General features: G+C 43.3%; 2 protein-coding genes across 4 annotated transcripts in view; both read right to left on the reverse strand.

Annotated features, from left to right (window-relative positions):
- The window catches only part of LOC103154952 (serine/threonine-protein kinase N1-like), a 42,074-nt gene extending 21,637 nt beyond the window's left edge, over nt 1-20,437 (reverse strand). Inside the window, exon 1 of one of the 3 annotated variants that reach the window (XM_007576442.2) lies at nt 19,933-20,437. In XM_007576442.2, the coding sequence (XP_007576504.1) occupies nt 19,933-19,959 (27 nt within the window). In that variant the 5' untranslated portion in view covers nt 19,960-20,437. Of the gene's footprint in view, nt 1-1,453; nt 1,816-4,266; nt 4,453-19,932 lie in introns of those variants that run through there. The other 2 variants (XM_007576441.2, XM_007576439.2) reach the window with 2 other exon arrangements.
- A 1,552-nt stretch (nt 20,438-21,989) lies between these two features.
- On the reverse strand, nt 21,990-23,174 carry LOC107833557 (G-protein coupled receptor 183-like). Its single transcript, XM_016663181.1, has one exon. It carries the CDS (start codon nt 23,131-23,133, stop codon nt 22,168-22,170), a length of 966 nt encoding a protein of 321 aa, XP_016518667.1. The 5' UTR covers nt 23,134-23,174; the 3' UTR covers nt 21,990-22,167.
- Nucleotides 23,175-23,648: the final 474 nt, after the last annotated feature.

Genomic DNA, 23,648 nt, shown 5'->3' on the forward strand with positions numbered 1-23,648 from the left:
GAACACATTCTCAATTATCAATCAATAAACTTGAAGTTATAATGAACACTTAACACTGGAACAGGAAGATATTTTAAATATCCAAAATAAATATGGATATTTATTTTGAAACAACAAATAAAATGAATTATGAAGTCTGGACTAGTTGTGACCAAAGAAACAAACTGAAGACTTTTGTTGTCCAATTTTCGGTAGAGAGAGAAAAGAGAAAGAGGCTAAATTATGGAACTGGAAATGATTGAGCTTGTTTTAATTTATCATGGGATTAAATTGATTTGTTGCTTAATGTGACAGGTTGACTTCTAACGTCTGTCTGTCAGAAACTCAGGATGTGGACATGCTGACAGATTTGTTTTTTGGAAATCTCAGATGGCCTTTTTCACAAAGCGACCCAGAGCCTGTCGTGGCTCCTGAACGGGATTTTGAACCAGTGTTGCATATTTCCATTGGAAGAATGAGGTTCCAGTTGGACACTGTGGAAAACACTTGCACATCCTCATCCGTCCTGTGAAGACGTGCGCACACACACACACACACACACACACACACGGTTCAGTTCCTGATCTGAAGGTTCAGCATCATTTTGACCATTTTAATGGACTTTTAATACAAGTTTTAATGCAACTTTGCATTAAATGTGTCATTATTTATTGAATGACACTTCATGACATCAGTCGTAAACATTCATGAAGACTCCTTCATGTTCATGATAGATGTTATGTTTATGACATGGTCATGTCAGTCTTATGCACAACCCATCATATAAAGTGTCACCAAAAAGGGTTTCTCATGTCACGCCCCTCAGAAAATATTGGCCTAAGTTATTTTTTCCCAAAAGTGATTTTGGTAAAAAAGAATGAAAAAAAAAAATCACTATAACATCTTTCCAAAAGATGATTTAGGTCACACAAAAACAAAACACTTTTAGGCTGTTATCTTCAGAAGGTGATATTTTCTTAAGGCTCTTAAAAGAAAAATTGGAATCAGCTGCAACTGGTATCAAAGGGTCAAAGGCTGACAAACCCTAGAGATCTGCTGTAGAACATCTCTACTTTTACAACACGTATCTTTGGCACACTTCAACACTGATGAGGTAGGCAAAAAAAAAAAAGGGCAGGCAGCTCGTGGCAGCACAGAAAGCGAAGCCAGCAGCGAACCACGAACGACAGGAAGGGAGAGTTTTTGTTGCTCTGATGCACTTCTGCTCCGCACAATGCAACTTAATCCTTCGTGTTTCCCCAACAAAGCAGTTCAGGAGCGAGCTGGGGCGACAGATCACCCCGCTCAAAGCCACAAAACGCCACAATCGATTCACAGCAGCAGAGCAGATGTTTTGACAGGAAGTAGAACGAGGAAGCTGACAGAAAAAGACGGCCATAGCTGAGGATTGAAAGAAGGCGCAGGCAGAAGCAGGTGGCGGAGTCGAGGCCCTGCTCCGGCCGAAGTCGCCTACCGAAGAGTCTGCGTCGCTCTGGTCGCCGGGTACCGTGGAGTCAGTCAGCTGATCCCCCACCAGGTCCTCCAGTAAGGCCTCGCTGGCCATCGCTGGTCTCCTCGCTGGCCTAACTCACGCGCACACTCGCACAGCAAAGGCTCTGACACCAATTGGGCAAACCTATTGCGCTATTCCTGTCTCTTCAAAATCCAGGATGTCCATGAATCAAAAAAGGAGAAAAAAACAAAACAAAAAAAAACAAAAAAACGCGCAGGGCTAAATCTGGAGCGAGGGGATTGAGATGGAGAAAAGGAGGAAAGAACAGCAGAGAGACTGCCGCCCCACCTCGCTGCTTCCTGTTCTGCTCTTTACCAAATAGAACGCGAGACGTCGTGCACTCTGTGCACACACACACGCTCGCCTGGGTTTTGTAAGTGAGAGAGATCGCAGTCACTCTGCTTCCTGCTACCGGGTCTCCGAAGCCCAGAGACAGGCTGTTGTGACAGAACGCGCTCGCTCTGACCGTCAGAGGCCATGCTCGTCGATGTTATGGAGTGTGTGTGTGAGAGAGAGAGAGAGAGGGGAGGGAAGAGAAGGACAGATTACTCACTTTAAATGTGTATTAGAGTCAAAACAGAGGAAAATCAAGAATATAGATGAGGTCATAAGGCCACCGCAGACCACAGTGAAATGGGTTTTAAAAAAAATTGGACAACAAAAAAAACACTGTTTTGACTTAAACTGGTTTGTGATTCCCTGGACAGGGTCACCTGTCCAGGGAGTCCAGGGTGACCCCGCCTCTCGCCCGAAATGTCTCTCTTTAGATAGGAAAAGCACCCCTCACAACCCCACTAGGGACAAGGGTGGAAGAAAATGGTTGGATGGAGTGTTTGTGATTGTAAATGTATGATGACCTCAAGCAAAAATACAAGGGTTATACATAAATCTAAATCAAAGATCTTGTTTCTTTAATTCATAGCAGAAATACAATAATAATTCAGACTGTTGCTACCTAAATGCCATGACATGCCTCTCTGAGTCTGGACAAGCCTGCATTGTCATTTCATTCCAGTTTTAGCTGAGCTGAATGACAGTGACACACGTATCACTGCAGCCTTCTAGGGGCCAAAATGAGCTGGTTTCAACACTGGAGGACAAGAAGTAAATATTTCATGGTGTCTTCACACCTGAGAGTTCAGCAGACTCGGTTTGAAAATGGAATATTTTCAGCTGGTGCGGGTAGCTTTCACACTGCACTAGCTCAAGCGAACCAAACCAATGGAAAAACCTCTCCCCCCATCTGGGCTGTGGTGGCGCTGCACCAAGAACCACTGAAGGAAACAACAAAAAAGCCTCTGAAGAAGACACCAAAGGAGGCGCAACCTCCTTCTTTATGTAACACATAAAAATGGAGTGGCGTCAGATTTTAGCAGCTGGAAGATTACTCTTTGGCAAAAGACCCCGAGGTATTTCTCTTGCTAGCGCTAGCAGCACACAAGTTTATTTTGGTTGTATTTACCCACAATGCCCTGCGCTATAGTTCGATAGTCTGCTTCCTTCTTTTGGAGTGCTCTCCGGTCTGCTTGGCGTGTTTTTGTACCGCACCAGAGTTCACTTCAGCAGAACCGAGACCTATGTGTGTCGGTGGATCAGAGTTCGCTTTGTTGGTCCACGTCAGACTTTGACTGCGCATCCGAACCTCCCCAAGCAAACCGGACTTTCTAGGTAAATGAACGGAAGTTCGATTAAAGCAGACTAAACTGGGCTGGTGAGAACGCACCATAAATAAAGACATTTCTTAGAGAGCCATATTATCCAGTTTTATTTATTTGTTTGTTTTGCATCGCCCTTTGACTGGGAGTGTTAAGGGCACATCAACAGCTTTGACTCACAATATTACAAAAATATACTTCTACTATTTTATAGAAAACAGGACCCAGGGTCAGGTCAGTGGCCGATTCTCTCAGCGATCATTGTTGAACCTCTTCTCCTTCGATTTCTACTAAAACTATCAAAAACTGAAGACCAACAACATCTATTGTCTCAAAGCATTTCAGCTTTTAATGTGTGCTAAAGCCACCAACTGATAAAAAAACAGCTATCTGCTTTAATCTCACTCCTGGCACACCAACACCCAACGCCGCTGCAAACCACTGAGCTGCACTCGGATACCTGGTGTAAGTCTTTGTGGGCTGGTACTGATGACGACATTTACGTCACACAGGTTGTTTGGTAACGCGTACAGGAGAGTGGACTTATGAGGATGAAGCAGGCAGTTGTGCACCATGATGGTTTGTGGTTTTTGTCAAGAAAAATCTTTCAGCGACCTGACCAGCACTGTGGTGCAACAAGTTAGGGTGTTGGGGGGGAAAGACCTGCAGTCTTTCACTTCGTCCTATCTAGACAAGACTTTGCAAGTCAAGTGGCAACTCGCAAAAAAATCAAACAAGGTGAAGAGTAAACAGTTGGCAGAGAGAAGCTCTGGCTAGTTGTTTGTGACCACTTTTCTCTCTGATTTCTATCCTCTTCCTGTCCGCCTGAGACGAGCAGATCAAGAGTTCATCTGACTCAGACACTGAGCAGTGCAGTGTCACGGGCCCTTGAAGCCCACACTGAATATTTCTCATGAAATAATGCCCACAATCAGAGGCAGGCCGAGGCAGAAAGGCAAGTAGCAGATTCAGTTCTTTGTTACTCTGTTGTAAAGGGAATAGGAAGTGAAATCACATGAAGTGCAGTACACAGGCGGCGGACCGGGCCTCGTTGTCTGCTGGATCTCTCGCATTAACTTGCCGCGCATGTATGAGCAGGTATTAAATTTACATCCTTACCGAGCAGCTGGGCCTCCTGCAGTCTGCTGTGTCCCTTGGAGTGGCGGCTGCAGAGATAGCAGCCCCCATGCATCCATACTGCCACTCACTCCTTTACGCAAACATCCAAGCCATCCTCATCGTCACTGCAGCGCTTAGAAGGGACAGTCGAAAGCTTGAACATGTCCGAGACCTGTTCTGATGCCCGCAGTCACACAGTGAAATAGAGGCAGCAGCTAAAAGTGAGTTGACCACAGTACCAGGAACTAAGATCACATCACTTTTTTACAGCCACAGCTCTTAAAGTTACAGTCTGACAGACGATGTCTATATGTCAACAAATCGGACAGTGCTTCAGATTTTACAGCTGGTAGCTTTGAAATCAGGTCAAATCATTTTATTCCTCCTCATCAGGGAGCTTAAGCGTTCAAACAAGTTTAAATTGCGCTTCAACTGTAACAGGATGTTCATTAGCTTACCACAGCCTTAAAAAGTCAAAACACAAGGCAGGTTTCATGTTACGTCACTCTCTGCCTGGCATTTACAGAGACGCAAGTCCCCAGTGTCAAAAACAAAAAGGTCTTCTTTTTGTTTTTTTGTTTTTTTTATTTTAGAAAGAATATGATTATGGGGGAGGATCTATCTCTAGATAGACCTAAATTAAAATCCTTACAGATTCTGACCTGAACCCAGAAACCATGCAACTCTTTAATTGGGGGCGGGGGGATGGGAGAACATATTCTGACAACAAAAAGGTTTATGTGGACAGTCTTGATGACATCCAGCATTACTGAAATGACAAGATCTTCTCAGTGTTGGAGGCTCCATTATAACCTTGGTACTTTTTCCTCCATTAGAAAAATTGAGGTTCAGGTTGTACAGGGGCGTCAAACATCCCTGTTGACCGAGGCCCCTCGTCTGAGCCGCTATGACCGAGTCTTTCAGTGGGACAATGCTGCGGTTCACAATGCCCGTCTCACAAAAGGACTTCCTCCAGGAGAATAACGTCTTTCTTCTGGGTAATTCTGTTTGCCCCATGATCTGAATTCCACTGAAATCATTTAGGGATGAATGGCAAAGGAGGTTTACAAAATCAGATGTCAGTCCCAGCCCATGGAAGTCCTTCATGAAGCCATCTTCACCCCACGGAGCAGCACTACCACCAGACTATCAGAAATAATGACCTCAATCATGCCTAACAGGCCTGTTAAGGATGTGACGTAGGTCTTGATTGTAAAGGAAGCTACACTATAAATTTTATACCATCCCCCACTGCAAAGAGAGAAATGCCAAGCCAAACGAGATGTCACTTCCTCTGCTGCCGCTGGCAAACTACAACCCCAGATAAGCAGACCACAATTCAAAACTCCAGCCCACAAACCTGATGTCGTCGTTCATAATTCGTCCTTCTGTTCACTGAATGGCCCGATTCAAAGTCCATCGTAACAAATTGAGCTCAATGAGAAAAATCCCGGACGGCGCATGGAAGGGAGATGAGAATCAAGCAGAATAGTGTAGGAAGGCCATGCTACTGACCAACCAGTTCTTTTGAAATGGTCTACAAAAACACTGGACATCTCACTGATGAGTCCCTTTTGGAATCATTTGAAAATAGTTTTAGAAATTTGTTGGGTTTTTTTTTTGTTTGCCTTTATTTTTTGGGTTCTGCTTCTTTTTCCTCCTTTAGGATTTTGATGCACAGCTTTTAACATAATTACCATTCATCTATACATACTTATTGCAGGCACAGTAAGGGGCAGTTTGGGGTTCAATGTCATCTGCTGATGTTGGTCCAATGACTTTGATAAACTCCACTGTCAACGCAGTCACCTGTCCCTTGTTGGGACACCAGACCCAACAATGCAGAAAACCAGAGGACACGTATCACAGCAACATGGGCCTCCATTACACTCCAGCAGAACAAGCACACTGATGCAGCAATTCATGCAAAAGGCGCAACAGCAAAGAGCATCTGTGCATAGCAGTGAACACAGCTTTCAGAAGCCTGACATTTCTGTTTAAAACATCTTTACTTGTTGATCTTATGTAATGTCATTTTGTGAGACACTCAATTTTTGGTTTTTCTGTAAGCCATGATTATCAAAACGACGAGAAATAAAGGGTCACATTTATCATTCTGTGGACTGAATCTATACTTGAGCTTCACTTTCTGAAATAGGTCACAAAAAAAATTCAACTTTTTCAACTAACTAATTTTTGAAGATGTACCTTCACTAATAACATAACAATGTGTAATATTGAAATTAGGACTTTTGCAGACATGCCCGGTGATGGAAACGGGTGTGTTAGTGGGAAGATGCTGGACCTTAAAGCCATGAACTCCAGTTCCAGGCCTCTAGTCGGCATTTCCTGGTTGTTATTGGGCGAATAAAGAGAAACTTTAATTTCTGCTCAAACGTCACTGTCTGGACACAGCCTTATTCACGGATTTGGGTTAAGAGGGGGTGAGGGAATTTGTTTGGAGGTTGACGTTTGCGAGCGTCGGGAGGGGTCGGTTAATCTCTGTATACACACACAAACACAAGCAGACAGACACACTTCTCATGAAACAAAGTGACAGATACCATGGAAGAAAGCATAAATAATACACAAAAGTTTGAGCATCAAGAATTAACTCTCTGTTCATGTCATCTCCCACAAACCTACAAACACAGAGGCCGAATGTAATGTGACTGGCTGGCGATGAATAAAACAGCAGTGTGAGCTGCTGCCTGAGCTTCATGTTGAGAGTAGCAACAGGAAGAAGCGTTGCCTCTCATTATGTCAACACAGCGGGTCGGACTGCGCTTTGGGATGACCTGAAATATGCGGGCCGGTTTCACTGAACACCAAACAAACGCCCCGTGTTTGCTGCGACATACTTGGGTGAAATATGTTCGCTAATTCTCTAAGTCTCCGGCTAAAGCAGCAGTTTGGCCTTTTGGGGGGGAAACGGCTCAGTTGTTTAGTTGTTTGGTCTTAGATGAGAAGACTGATAAGTCGCACATGCTGAATGTGAGGTTTGTGCTCCAACAGAATTCCAATTTTCAAGCTAGTCAATCCGTCGACTCTTAACTGATTTACATCTGGACTTTAACTGGGCCATTTGAACCAGGAATATACCAATACCCCTTTTTCACAACCGATACCAATACCAATATCTGAGCCGTAGTATTGGCAGGTAACGATCCGATACAGAAAAATAGCACTAAGTTAACTAAAAAACGTAAAAAACATTTTTAAAACACAGACATAAATGTACTAAACTACAAATTTATTTGATAACTCTGCACGAGTACAGCACACTTAGATACACCAACAGCTTCAGTTAGCAAAATTACAAACCATGTAGGGGACACAGCAAACATGTGGAGGAAGTTGCCCTGCGTGGAAAACCAGGACTGTACATCTGTCTGAACACACCGTCCCCATGGTGACCCAAGACGATGTCGGCCTCATGTTGTAGCAATGCGTTTCTTCAGGAGAGGCAGAAATGTTAATAGAAAGAAAGTAATCCAGGAAGAAAAGCTGATAGACACAGCAAAAGACTTTAGATTTCACTTTCTAGCAGCACCACAATCCTAAACATACAGCCAGAGCTCCAACAAAAGGGTTTATGTCGAAGCGTACTGCAGCTAGAATGGCCAAGTCAAAGCCTAGATCTACAATTTCGGTCTCTGAATGTGTACAACTGGTAGAACGCAGCTGGGATTGCAGCAAAAAATGTCACAAAATCCTAATAAAGCACATTGAAGTTTGTGGTCGTCACATGACAAAATGTCAATAAAGGTCATGAGATTTTAAACACTTCTGCCACAGACTACATGTTGGCTACTTCTGTTTAATCATATTTCACTGACTGTCCTTCAGTTCTGAGAGGCGAACTACCGAAAAGTGTGTCGCTTAAGAACCAGACGTGTTGAGAGTTCGGAGCTGTGTTCCTCTCCTGGTTCTATTTTTGCTGTTATTACTCAGGAACAGAGAAGCACAAAGGAAGGGAGCCACGCAGCTGCTCACACTGGGCCTGGCAGGTCAAGCTCTGATTGGCTCCCAAAGCCGTTCTGTGACGTTGGCGTGAACCCGGGGCTCAGCGGTGCTTGTGAAAATAGCTGACACTGTGACTTTGGTCTGCTGCTGTCAATGAAGAAAACAGAAGCATGCATGTGTTTAAATGTATTTGGTGTCTTTTCTTCATGGACTTTGTTTGGGCAACTTTCTAAATCTCATTGAATTTGAATTGTTCTTTATTTATGAAAATCCTGTTGTTTCGCGCCTTCCTGTTCCCGATTGCGACACACCTGGGTTATGTTACCACCAAGCGGCCAAATACAAGATTTCTCTTGTTCTGATTGTGGTCACTTGAGGCAATAAGAAGAGATGCTGCACCGCTGTGTAGATGCCATGTGATATTGTGAGCATTGCTTTGAAGGTTTGAGGTTAAGAGGAGAGCAGAACCGAGTCTTCATGGGATCTGAAGGGCGCTGGGCAGCGATGCCACCCTCAGCAGTTCCTGGTATGTCCCAACAGTCCTGAGCCCATAAAAGTGAAACAAGCTGATAAAAATAACAGTTTCTTCCTTACACAAGAGGAAGAGATGGTTGGTTGACATTTAGAGCAGCAGCGAGGCAGCCCTTCAGAGTGCAACTTACACTTGCCTTGCAAAGTCGGGACTCACCAATAAATTGGCCCGATTTTCCTTAGTTTTAAGAAATCAGACGACACTTTAATGAGAAACTGACCTTATTCACATGCCATGTTTTTTTTTTAAAATAATCCACCAAAGAACGAACAAACGTATTCACATGAGATTTTAATTGCGTTTCTTATTTAAGGGAAACACAGCAATTGCGGAATCATGTTTTTAAAACGTTAGCGGAACATCGACAAGGTTTTGTGCATATTTGTAATGGAACGCAGCAACTGTTGCCAACTTTTTTTACTATATTTAGAAATTTTCAGATGAAACAAAAAAGATAATTGACAAAATAGGAATCAGCAGGTCAGTTTTATTTTGTTTAGAGATTGATGATGGGCCATAACGGAGTAATCGGTTCTCTGCTATTGCAAAGTATTCATACCCCTTTAAGCCACTGGTGTCAAACCTCAGTTCTTCAGTCGATGCCCTGCATATTTTTGACGTTTTTCAAAGTGCAACGCACCTGAACGACATAATCAGGTCATTAACAGGACACTGGAGAAGTGGTGTCCACGAGAAGGTAATTCAGCCATTTGATTCAGGTACATTGGACCTGCACACATCTAAAAGTTGTAGGACACGGTCCGCCGAGGACTGGAGTTTGACATCCCTTACCACCATCAGTGAATGACTGAAAGTAGTCTGAAGCGCTTCTGGGGTCCTCTGGACTTGATAAAGTGCTGTACAAGTCCAGGCCATTTACCATTAACTATCACACACTGGGACAAATTCGCACGTCACTTTCAAGCAGACGGAAAATGATGTATGGTCTGAAAGTCGTTGCATTGCATCTCGGTTTAGACTCTTTGAAGCAAAGGTTTCTAGAATCACCTTCTGTTGCAACTATGGCTGTAAGTCATTGTCTCTACCAGCTTTGCTAGTTAAAACATTTGATCATCCATCTCACAAAGGAGCTCACTGACTAGATTAGGTGGAGAGCATACATTTTCAGCTCTTGCCAGAGATTTCCAATAAGATTTACTAGACTTGGCCATTCTGGCATGAATACACTTTGATCGAAACCGTTCTTTATTAACTTTGGCTAGACGCTTAGCGCTGGCCTGAAGATCTCCACGGTTGGAGGACAAAGCAAACTGAAGACACTTGTTGCTCTCTTCCTCTCCCACTTAGCGCTGTCGTAATCTCCGGCATCAGTAAAAACAGATAATCATCTGCATTACAGAGCGGCCCTGCTGCCAGATTCATTTTTAATCTTCCATGTCCATTACCGTCGCGTCTGCACAGCCATTCCATTACACATCGGGGGCATTTTCCACTCCCCGTCTCCCAACACCGACCGCTGCCTGCGACTCGCTGGGATGTTGCTGTAGCACTAAGCGCGGTCGTAAAGCACGTCGTCGACTCGATGGAGAGTGCAGGAAGACCCGAGTCGACATTTTAATAACCTCAGTTTGATCTTCCGGCGGACATCCTAAATGATTTACACAACATCGGGGTCTGGATCGGGCCCAGGGAGTTAGGGATGTAGTAATGGATCGGGTCCAGAAGAAGCTCATTCACTTTCAGCTCTACATCCTGAGGTTCTGGGGGGATGTGGTGGTGATGAGGGGGGGTGTAGGACGGTGAGTTATGGAACATTTATGAAGGAACGCTACACTGAAACACACTCATTTAACCCGCTCTGCTGGGAAGTTCCTCCGTGTTAGCGGGAACAGTGTGTGTGTGCCACTCACTAAAAATAGACTGAGACAAGTGAGAACATCATGGAGCAGCATGGCTCACAGTCAGAGGACAATCTTTACCATTTAATCCCTGGATTTATTCACAATTAATAAATAAAAGCTCTACTTTTCTCCCAAGATTAAAAGTTAAATAGATATAATTTGAGAATTCAACAGATATAAATCTGGTAATTTGGCATAACTATGACCACTAGATGGCAGTAAAGTGTTGAATACGCTTCAATAAACATGAATCGTTTACAAACACAACCATGACTACGCCTCGGCCTACTGGCGGTTCAGTGTTCGCAGATTTTTCATTTTTGGTAAAGTAAATTTACTAAAATATTTTTTTAAATTTCAGCTTGGGAAGCTGTAATGCGTAACTGCAATGATGCTCGACATGCTATTGGCTGGAGTTTTCAAAGCAGCCAATCCGGTTGCACCATTCGTTCTGCTGGGCATATTGGGGGTCCGCTGTATAATGACATCTAAGAGTCAACCTTTGAAGACTCTGTCATGCCAGTATGACACAAAGCTTTACAGATGCGTGAAGGTGTCTTTTAAATGTTTTACAATTAGTTATTTTATAAGCTTCATTTTGATGCTTGTAAATTATTCACAAATAACTTTGGCTTTTGTTATGTTGCTCATGAGACATTAATTCATACAAAAAAAACACACAAATTGTTCAAACCTGAAATTGAACACCCAGATTGAACATATTTAAATTGTTTTTTTTATTTATTTATTTTTTTTATTTATATAATTTCAGGTCATTCGTTTACTTACTACAGGTGAACAACTTTGTTTAAATCCACTGGATGATAGATCCACTGGGGTTGTCATGGAAACACTAGTTGTTCATAAGCCTGTCGTAATAAGTAATCAATTAATTGCATAATAAATTAAAATTTCTGATTATTCATATTCTTTGAAGAGCATTTTCTTAAAGATACGTCATAATTCATTTTATCTATGATTTTGATTGTACATGTTTTTATTCACTTTTTATTATTATTTTTTGGTTGTCGTCTTTTATTTTGGATATTTAAACATCTTCCATTTCTAGGGTTGGTGTTTGTGCTTATTTTTATTTATTTATTTTATAGGTCTTTGAGAGAGTGAACTTCCATTTTCATGTCATTATCAATACATTACTTGAAAACAACAATTTCATCGTTTATCACGATAAATAGGACAATTTATCGTCCAGCAAGATCTATTATCATGACAGGCCTGGTTGTTCATTTTACATTTAAATTTGTATAGAAGTGAATATCTTTTCTTTTTTTCCTGATTTGCCCTTCCCTCAGCTGCCTCAGGTTTAAAAGCTGCTGTTATGTGACTGACAGAGGCAGATCCAGTCAGCATGCTGCAGAGCTTTGTGCCATCTTATGCCTCGGACTTCACAACAGGCCGCCTGTTTGCTGCAGCAGCGATCACAATGGACAAAGTTGGGAGCGCAAACATGCAACCACTCACTGAGGCCTCTTGAGAAAATAGTCTTTGACAAAAGGCAGCATTCATGTCTGCCCGCTCCTCCTCCAGCTGCAGAGCGGACGCCGGTCGCCACATCTCGCATACAAGCGGCAGACAGATTTGCGCTCGAAGGGGTTGGAGGTGGTCCTCGAGACCCTGGCTCTCACCGGTTCGACCCGCCTCACGATGCCTCCGCCTGGATCCTCCGCGACTGCGCATGAGCGCAAAAGCGCCGCCGCACGTTATAAAATGGCAAAAGGAGATTTGACGACAGAATTTATCTGGAATATGAGGGATTTGGGGGGATTAACGGGGCAGCGGACACACATTCCAAGGTAGATTGTGTAAGCTGTTAACTCATTCGCTGAGAGAGCTAAGATGGCTTTTTTATATAAAGGAAGGTTGCAGAGGTTGCAGAACATGGATTATTAACACCTTTAATCAATTCTTCTGACTTTAAGGTCGTCATTCAGTAAAGTGCAGTAACATTCGCCACTGTGATCCCGTTCTACAGGGATTTGCTAAAGTGCTCGTATATTGTTTCACATTTTCTCCCATTGCAACCACAAAATTCTGTCTAATTCATTGGGATTTGATGCCGTAGCCCGACGCAGCACAGGATGGATCAGAATTGTGAAGGAAGAAGAATCAGGAAGTAAGATGAGAAACGGCTCTCAAACATTTTAAGAAATAAAAATACTCACAACTGTTTTGCCCCCTTTATTCTGATGCTCCTAATAGAGTCCAATGTCAGCTTGCTAATAGTCAACATGTGTAAACTTTGATCTATTCAAACTCATTTTGGCCGTTTGCATCCAGGATCTTGTTCTCGATCCATATCTCATGACCGCTGGTGAGGTCAGAATGTAGATGGAGTGGAAAATCAAGGACTTCACTTGTTGACGCAACTCTTTCTTCACCACAACGGACCAGAACAGAGCCCACATGACTGCAGACAAAGCCCCAATCACCCGTGAACAAGACACCAAGAAACTTCAGCTCCTTTTGAGCTGAAGGCAAAGACTGAACCTCAGCCCAGAGGGGGGCAGTCCACCTTCAACCACATCTGTGAATAATGTAAATAAAATCTGCCAGTGTGTAATTTAAGCTGTAGAGAACATTAATAATCGATGAAGACCAAGAAACACAGGAGACAGGCCAGGAATGAGGTTGTAGGGACGTTTTTGGTTTTGCGCTCCACATATACAACCTTTGTGGAAGAGTGTCGAGAAGAAAGTTATTGTTGGACGAAAGGCAAACAAAGTGTCGCGATTTCACACTTTCATGTACAGACAACAAAATGCTCTAACTGGATAAGAAACTTTTCGGCCTTCATGCAACGTGCTACAGGGAAGGGGCACCAGAGCGCTCTTGTAACACACCGTTGGTGGTAGCAGCTTTCCTTGAACAGAGCTAAGTTTGTTAGCAGCAGAGAAAGAGTGCAGACTGGGCGAGAGAGTCTGCAGTGGAAAGGTTCAGATCAAAACATGTTTGTGTCGGGGTGCTGTGGTGGCGTACGGGTTAAGCACAACCCACATGAGGAGGTTTTAGTCCTCGACGTGGCTGCCACAGGTTCGATTCCCGGCCTCGTGACCTTTGCCCTTTGCTGCATGTCTTCCCTCTCTCTCATTACCTACTTTCCTGTCGTAGCATCTTCAAATAAAGGCCACTAGAGCAAAAAAAAAAAAAACCTCAACAAGAAAAACCCTGTTTGTGTATTTGAATTAGAGATGCACCAATCCGATGTTAATACTTGTATCGGTCCCAATATTGAAAAAATTCTAGATCGGCTATCAGTGACAATGTGCCCGATCCATAAGGGCAGATCTATTCAGTCCAGTTCTATGCCTTGTGCTCTGAACAATGTCACACTTTGTCATTATATTACATTGTATTTAGAATTCCTAATTGCACTTTCTGAAAGAAGCTCTGTTGCAGTTTATTTTCCATATTTGGCCAAGGCAGACATTGTTTTCATCAGTTTCAGTTTCTTTATTTACTTATCTTCCAGTTCATTTGTTATTCTATTCATTGTACTTTATGTTTGTCCAGCTTATAAAACCCCAATGAAAAACATTCACGTTTGTGGCACATTGCAAATAACTGATAATGGGTATCAATTATTTCACTAAGCATTGTAACCAGAAATTAGAAATTGATGCTGGTTCTTCAGTGTCTTTAAGATGCTGGTTTCTTCTTTCATCTTTGCAGCACAGAGAAGCTGCTTGGTGCAGCAGCAGCTGTCTGGGCTGGTCAGCTGAACAGAACTGGACCTGATGAATGGAGCCATTACACTGAAACCCGGATAGACCTGGGGGGGCCGCTTGAATGGATGCTGGACAATTGTCACATTTTTCATGTCAAAACTTTTTCTGACTCAACTTTCCAGGGTTCTCGGTCCTTCAGTTTGAAACGTATCACACTTTATTTCACCTAAAATCTATGACAGATCGTTCCAGAGTGGACATGTAAGGACAGAAGGAAGGAAAGGAATAAAGGCCACACAAAGAAGAGATGGACTGAAGGAAGAAGGGAATAAGATGAAAGAAGGAGTAAAGCAAAGACACAGAAGAGAGACAGGAAGGAAATGAGGAAAGAAGGGGCGTCGAGGTTCCGACCTCGGCATCCTACCTTTCCTGTCTCTACTGCTGGAAAATGGAAAAAGGCCACCAGCACCACACAAAAACAAATCATATAAAAAAAGGAGGAAAGAAAGAAGGGATCAAGGAAGAAAAGAAAGGAAGGACAAAAGGAAGAACGGAAGGATCGTAGGAAGGCCACATAAAGAATGAAAGGAAAAAGTAGCAAGGGGTTGAGAAAGGAAATGAATAAGCTAGGACTAAAAGAAGGAAGAGAGGATGTAAGGAGGGAAAAAGAAATGAAACAAGGAAAGAAAGAAAGGAACGCAGCAAGAAGGAAGGAATAAAGCAAAGAAAAAGCACAGGGAAGGAAGGAAGAACATGAGGAAAGAAGAAAGCAAGGAAAAAGGCAAATACACAAATCAGGCAACAGAGAGAAAAAAAATGAAGAAAAAGATTTTAAAAAGAACTGAAGAAGGGAGGCAGAAAGGAACAAATGAAAGTCATAAGAGAGGAAAGAACACAAGAAAGAAAGAAACTAAGGACTCAACATCTAGACTAGGGATCTTCAAATTCAGGTCTCAATGTCCTTTTAATGTGTTTCTGCTTCAACACACCTGCATCCAATAATGAAGAAATCAGCAGGACTCTGGAGAACCAGACAGCATAATGAGGAGGTAATTCAGCCATTTGACTCAGGTGTGTTGGACAAGAGACGCATCTAAAAGTTGCAGGACTCTGACCTAACCCTAACCCGGAGTTGAGGGCAGCTGATATAAGCTGTGGGTTGTGGAACAAAAGTGTGAAATTATTTTTTTTCATCTTCATCATCTTCTTCTTCTTCTTCTTCTTCTTCACTAAAATCAAATCCCAGACTTTTCCAGATTGTCTGGGAACCCCGGCATTCTCTTTGGCATTCCCAGTGTTACCATCAGCATTAGACATCTTGACTTCACCTAGACCGAAGACGACAAATCAGCTTGTCCTGCAGACGAGCTCCACCAAGACGTCCACTGGCATGCATGGACAGTGGCCATAAGCTCGTCTCCCGGGGTCTCTGGGAGGCAGACAGATTGGTGCGTCCACATGATAATCCTGGACTTGGGCAGCAGGCGGTGGGTGGGATGTTGGAGCGTGAGCCTGGGGAGGGTGGCCGCGAGCCCTAATGCCACCCATGTCAGAGATGGAGTGGAAGTCCATGGTCTCTTAATCCTATTATCCGTAGCAGCTGGAGACAGCAGCATGTATATTCCGACACACGTGACCAGAGAACATAAGCCCGGCCAGGTTGCCTCTCCACTCTCTGTGAGGATCAATAAAAAAGTCATTTGGGCGCTTCTCCTTCTCAAAACACAGAGGAGAGGCATCAGCAGCTCTCTATGCACCTATGGGGCCTCTTCCAGACATCGACTGCAGGAAACAGGCAGAAATAAAGAATTCATGAGAGGATGGCCGTGGAGAGCGTAGGGCTTCCTCAAAGGGTGCGTGGAATCGGCTCAAAGCCCAGAGCCTCGCGGGTCGCCGGGGTTTTACATCCTGAAGGAGAGGCCGGGCCAAAACATAAACAGGCTGCGAATCGATAAGATGCGAGAGAGCGCCGATGAGATGGCAGAGATACCCGGGCACTCCAGCTGCTTTTTACGCGGATAGTCTCTGGGATAAGAGGGTTTTAACAGATGGAGAAGGGGCGGGGTGGAAGGAAGAGGAAGAGAACTGGGTCATTTCAGACATTTTCAGACATCAGTTTGGCCTTGATGATGTGTTGGGGAAAAATAGGTGGAAGAGAGCGCACAATGGAGCAGGTGCAATCATGACAATGAGGCGTCCAGGGCCAGTGTGACAGCTCCAGTCCATCGTCGTTACGGAGGTGGCCCCTTGATCTCAATCAGCCCGTCTCCAGGCCCACAGAGACGATGCCCGCGAGAGGATGAATTCATCATTTCAAGCAGAATCTGCTCAATTTCAGCTCAAGCCACCGACAAATGACTTTTATATAGATTCAGCACAAGACAAAGCCAATCAATCCTACAGCTTAGTGACTTGGTCTCTGTTTCTGTCCTGCAGGTTTTAGTCGTTTCCTGGCTGTAGTATGTCTTGATCGAAAGAAATTATTTACCTAATCGTTGTGGCACTATGTTCTGCAACTTGGACTGGGTGTGTTGAAGCAGGGAATGTCTAAAACCCAGTGGAAACTCTAGTATTTCCAACAACACATTTTTAGCTCAAGAACAAACAGCTTGGATGATAAACAGGGACAAGACGAGAACAAGAAATAGGTGGAAGTGACTCAAAGAAATGAACTGATTTCACAGTGTGGTGAAATCAGTGCAAGGGTCAGTTAGCAATTTTCAGACATGCTCCATACATTTTATGTCCAACTGTCCCTTCATTGAAGTTTTCCACATTTTGTCAAAGTACGACTGGGGAGGCACAGATTAATTTTCAAAGAAAGGCGATTGGCCGATACTATAATGAGAAACTGATCTCATCCACTGATCTTATCTACCGCCTCAAAGGTCTGAAAATCAGCCACTGTCCCCTTTTGCTCTGTCTTGAGGGAGGTCTGACTGAGACACCTGCCAACCTGGTCACATCTGCAGGTACATGGTTACGTGTCGTCACCCCACTGTTGCCAACTAAGCAACTTTTTCACCATATTTAACAACTTTTCAGAGAGAAAAAAATAGCTTTTGGCCAAAATCGTGAAGATCGGCGATCGGCCAGCAAACTGCAATCGGTGCACCCGACAAACACCAGCCACCCTATTGGCTGGTGTCTGTCCATGCAGGAGCACCATTTATTTTCCTTGCTGCTGACTGGCTGAAAAGCAGAGATAAGGAAGACTGTAAAGATTAGCTTCTGTGGTAGTGGTTAGACAGTTTCCACTGTGCATATTAAAGCTTATTAAGGTATATTTAATGTGTGAACTATTAAAACAGGCATCTATAGTATTTTTAGAGGGGGTCTCAAGTATTTGCTGCTCTAAGCTAATCTTAGTACCTGAATCCTATCATTTCATAGAGTCCACTATAGCTCAAAAAGTTCTATTTTAGTCTCATTTGTGACTTTTGATGGCAGTCAGATGTGGCTTTTTGGGGTGTGAGAAGAACAAGGGCCTGAACGCAAACGCATGCCACATGTTTCCTGTCTATAACTGCACAAACAACATACAATTTTCCTTCCACTTTCATATTTATGCACTCCTGAGTGTAGCTCTACCACATGTCAGTAAAATGCAGAAAAGAAAGCTGCAGTTGTAGCATTAATGAAATGGTTCGAGGTTATGAATACATTTGGGAAAACACTAGATCTATAAGTCTGTGACACGGTGTGAGTCGTGCTGACTGAAAACACTCGCATTCAGTGGAAACTAAACCCAAACTGAGAATAACACGGCTGTGGAGTGCTGCTTGGCGTTGTTGTAGGCTGCACCATATCCCGCTCCAAGGCTCCCTGCAGCCCACATCAGCTGTTAGCGTTCCTCCACATGCCCACATGCGCAGCACAGCCTTCCAGGAAACACTGAAAACACCTTCTCCATTCAGGGAAGAATCGCTCTGTCACTCAAACTGATCCCGGAACAGCCTGAGCCGGGGGGGAACTACGCGACAGCTCTCTTTTATTTTTACATCTCTTATCTTCACACCGGCTGCCTGGCGGTTTGCAGAATTACAGAGCGAAAAGACCAAACGAATGCAGGCTAACATGAGCAGACAGAAACAGGAAATATGAGGTACGCTTTTGCGGCTGTGACATTTTGCCCCCTCAGAGCAATTGCGGGCGGCCGGGGGTCCGAGGTCTCTGGAGCGACTCGCTGCCTTGAATTTTTTAACATTCACCTCCTCCAGTGACACCAGCGTAACTGGAAGCCTTAAATCAGACACCAGCACGCTTCACACGACTCCACCTGAGGATGAACGCTGCGTCTCACATGGGGTCAGTTCAACCGGGCCGATCCGGCGAGCCCCCAGAGGGACGGTGGAAGTAAACGCGGTTGGCTTAACTGTGACTATTTCTGTCTGTGCGACACATTTGTGATGGAGCAGGACTGCTGAGGAGTCACAATCAGAATGGGAACTCAGCAGTTTTTTTTCCCCCCTCCAAGAAATTTCCTCATTTAAAGACTCTTCGCCACTGACTGTTTGTGAACTCTGATGACACCATGATTCAAAATATATTGGGGATGCACCAAAAACAACAACAACAAAAAAAATGGGTCCTGATTGCTGTAGTTTTGGGTGATTGGCTGATAGTTAAATGAGAAATTGATCTTATCCAAAGGTGTGAAAATCAGCCACCGCCCCCTTCAGCTCCGTTCTTGAGAGAGGACTGACTGACAGACTGGAAAATTAACAAAAGTCACCTCAATCTTGCCAAGTTGCCAACTTAGCAACATTGTCACGATATTTAACAGATATTTAATGGTGAATTGATAAATAAATTGTATCGATTCACTTAATTTTCTGTTTCTGAACACTTAATTTGTGGAGAATGTATTCTATTGGAATTTCACGTGGCCATAAACTGGAGCAGAAGTGTAAAAAAAAATAAATAAATAAATTAAAAAAAAGATATTGTCTCGGCTCCCCAGACACTGAGATGTTAGCGACAGTCTTCAGTCAGAGGCCTCTTCAGATTATAAACAAATTTACATCCAAACGCAATGCAAAATTTCAGCTTACTTACTTGTTCTGTTCTATGTTTGCGTGCATTGTCCCGCTTAAATAAATGAATAAATGAAATGAAATGAATTCACACCACACTGAAACATGGTGGTGGTAGCATCATGCTGTGGGGGAGCTGGTAAGAGTTGTTTGGAAGATGAACTGAGCAAAATATATAATAATCCTGGAAGAGAATCAAATGAAATCACCATGAAAACACCCACAGATTGAAACACAAAGGGTGGCAGCATCATGGTGTGGGGCTGTGTTTCTCCAACAGACACAGGAAGATCCAGATTGTAAAAGTTTGGCACAGAAGTTCACCTTCCAGCAAGACAACAACCACAACCTTACAGCAAAAACTACAGATAAATGGATTAGATCAAAGTAATGATGTGGGTTTTGGAAACCACTGATTAATTTTAATTTCACATAGATTACATTGACTTTTGTGGCTTTTACTGTCGAGATGTCGGAAAAGTTTAAAGAGCGACAACTTTTGAAAGGCCCTTCAAGTAATTAGAAATAGACAACTTTGACTGGATATGAGAGCAGCCTTAAAAATAAAAAGTTGAAAAACTAACCTGTAGCTCGTTGTTGTTGGCCATCATGAGCTCCAGCTATCAGATGACTTCAATGATCTTTAGCTCAGGCTATGGCCGTCGGGTCATAGTAGAAATTTTGCTCTCAAGTCCGTCAATATTAGAATAAAAATAGTTTAAATAAGCAGCAAGTCCCGGTGAGTGTTTCGATCCCGAACGTCTGGAGCGCGGCGGAAGGTTGAGCAGAGGGGGCGAGGACACCATCACCTCCAAGCGGCAGGACGTCAACTCTTGGACGGGGGGGTCCGCATCACGCAGTCCGGTAGTGTAGGTAGTGGAGGGAGCGAGGGCTGCTTGCGGGGCTTCCTGCTCATCGTCGGAGAGGACAGGAGCCGGAACCCCGCCGGGTCTCGCCGGGACTCTCCGCGCTGCGGTTACCTGGAGCCATGTTATTCCCCCCGCCGGAGGCGGTGCGTCGCTGCTCGGCTCTGCGGTGAGCTGGGAGCCGGCGGCTGATGCTGTAAGGGGGGTAGGGGCACGAGGGAGGGGTCAAACCAGCAGAATGTACAAGCACAATTTCCGGAATGGGCCTTCAGAATAAAGGTCGTGAGATGTTGTACTTCAGATGTCGATTTCGAATTCTAGTAAATGAAATACTTATTTTAAATAATAAACAACAACTCTTCTAAACACTTATTTTCTCTCATTGCCATTCAACCCAACTGTGACTTGACTTTCTTGGCGTTTCTTGGTATGATTTTATTTGTTTTACTACTTTGTTATGTTTTGTGTTTTTTAATTCAGCTACTCTGTTGTGTGCTTAGCTTTGTCACTTTGTTTTGTTGTTTTCCTTTATCTTATCTCCCATGTCCAGCACTTTGTTTTAGTCGTGGCTGGCGCTAAATCGCTTTATAAATAAAACTAATGATGATGATTTTATTTTGAATTTCACACAGTTTGCTTATGTTGTGATCTCTGGCTTCCACGCGCAGCTTGATGCAGCTGGAAATCCTCACTGCGGCAGCCGAGCGCCCCCTGCTGCCACTTGTTGATCAAATTAAAGCTCTGCTGCGTGTGTGTCTGATGACAGGATGAAAACAGCATTAAAAGAAAAAAATCGGAGAAAGCTGGTGCGTGGAGTCCATCACTGTTTAAAGCAGTATTTTAGACCAGAACCGGCCCAATGCATAAGCAAACTCAGCCCCTGAGAAAAGCGGGATGAGTAACTCTAAATTTCACTTTTATTTTTCAAGAAGAATTGTACTTTTAAATCTTCACAGAAGATTTTTAAAAAATCAAGCTTGTGGAAATTTTAAAAGAACCGAGTAGGCCAGTGTTTCTCAACCCTGGTCCTCACCGCCCCCTGTCCTGCATGTTTTAGGTATTTCCCTTCTGCCACACACCTTAATGGTATCTCTTGGTGATTAACAGGCTTCTGCAGTACTTGATGGTCATGCAATCATTTCAATCAGCTGTTCTGGAATAGAGGCACATCTAAAACATGCAGAGCAGGGGGGGCGGTGAGGACCAGGGTTGAGGAACACTTGTCTAGGTATTCAATTGAGAGCATCACTGTGGATGCTATAAAAATGAAGCAATATTTCACTAACTAAACTCATAAACACTTTCCCAATGGAAAGTGAAGAAAAAAAAAGAGATTAATCACAAAATCGCAATATATATAACCAACTAAACTAATCATGTATATATAAATATATATATACATGTTATCAAAAAAATCCATCTAAAATCTATATCTGTAAAGATGTTGATTAAATTTGATTGCATTTTGTCATTGTAGGTTTGCTCTTTTCTGTCTGTTGTAATTTGAAGATTAACTTACTTGTTAATCTTTGTGTTTATTTTTTGTGTTTATTTTTTGTGCTTTATTTTTAGAAGGTAGTTGAGAAAACCAAGTGACTTTCTGAAACAACAATGTCCTCCTGCACGATACAGAACTTTCAAATATGTTCCTTCGTCTTTTTTGATATTTCATATGTAATGAATTAAGAAAAACATACTAAATGCCTTGAATACAGCAGATTCAACTCAAAACTTGTCAGATGTATTTTATTTTTGTACACAAGGTGGCGCCCAACCCAAACAGTTGACTTCTCATTGAACGTCATCACATGACAATACATTTAATATCATTATGAAGTTGCTACCCTTTCTAGTTAAAATGGTAAACATGGTTATCATTGCATTTCTATCTAAACCTATTAAGGAATCTTCTCCAGTCTCTTTCATGACATGCTGTTCTGTTTTCATATAAATTTAAGCAGATGGTTTTGGTTCGGAGACTTCTTTACTTTTCTTTCTGCTGATGCAGGAAGAAAATTTCTTAATAAAAGTTTCTGGGAGGAAAGGAACCTTCTCCAGACGGGACAGGTAGACAAGTGGCTGGATAGTGCTGCTGATGTTGAGAAAAGCGAAGCCGGCGGGCTGCACATAGCAACGAAACACATCAGGGGAGTAATGGTCTTCGAATGGGAACAGTGCGACGAGAGGCAGATAGTTGAACACAATGATACAGAGGATGGAGAGCACCATCTTGAATGCCTTCTTCTTCATGGGATGCATTTCATCTTTCCCAACGCCACGGGATTTCTTTAGGACCCATAAGATGCTTGCGTTGCACAGCACCATCCAGGCGAAAGCTGCAAGGACCTCACCAGTGAATACCTTCTCGAAGTTGGGGAGACCGCCCACCATCTTGGCAGCAGAGTAGGCAAAGGTGAGACAGAGTACCAGCAGGGTGAGGCTTAACCTGTACTTGATGGACTTCAGCTGCCCAAACGTGATTGGAAAGAGCACCGCCACAAATCGATCCAAGCAGATACAAGAGAGAAACAACGGGCCGCTGGTGTCTTTCACTCCAAAGGAAAACTTAATCGCTAACCACACCTCTTTGCTTTGCCAGAGGTAAAGATTTAAGAAGCTGAGGGGCGTCATGCTGCCAAAGTAGGCATCCATGAAGGCCAAGCAGCCCAGGAACAGGTCCGAAGTGGACGGTTCTTTGCGATTGTGGATGAGAATCGCAATAACAAGGAGGTTGGCAGGTATTCCCACGACTACGTTGATAATCTGAAAGGTAAGGTCAAACAGAATTGCCTCGATGTACATGTCACAGCCATCAAACACACTGAAAGGTTTGAAAGAGCCGTTCATATAAACTGTGGCGTTGTAGGGGAGTTGTGCAGGAACAGAGGTTGAGTTAAGAGGCAAGGTGTATCTCTCCATGTTCACCAGCAAAAACAAGGACCCTAAAAGGAAGAAGCAGAGAAAAAGAATGCTTTTCTTCAGATTTATACAGTGACAGATCAAAAGAATATTTCCTTTGAAGGCCAGAGTTAGATTGAAGATTTGTTCCATTTTCTAAGCCTTTTCCATCTGAGTAAAACTTCAAACTGCCTATTTAGACAAGATGTTCTTTAGTAGCTCCTTTGGGTTGTGATCTCTGAGAAGTTGAATCTCAGCAGGAACAAAGTCCCTGCAGAGGGAGCCGTCAGACAGTAAAAACATGTTACAAACACCGACAGGACCTCTCCTCCGGCTGTTATCTTGTTATTGTGTCTGTGTGGGCTCTCCTCCGGGAAACCTGAGTCCCTGAACAAGAAGACGCTTGAGACACCTGAGGGGCTTCTTCTACAGGCGCCACCCTTTCATAGGAGCATAAAAGAGCACCGACTCTCAGATTTAAACAGCAAAGATCATTCTTTGCACACAGACAGTCAATGATGTAAGACCATCTAGAG

Source organism: Poecilia formosa, unplaced genomic scaffold, assembly GCF_000485575.1.
Source record: "Poecilia formosa unplaced genomic scaffold, Poecilia_formosa-5.1.2 Scaffold407, whole genome shotgun sequence".
Classification (NCBI taxonomy): Eukaryota; Metazoa; Chordata; class Actinopteri; order Cyprinodontiformes; family Poeciliidae; genus Poecilia; species Poecilia formosa.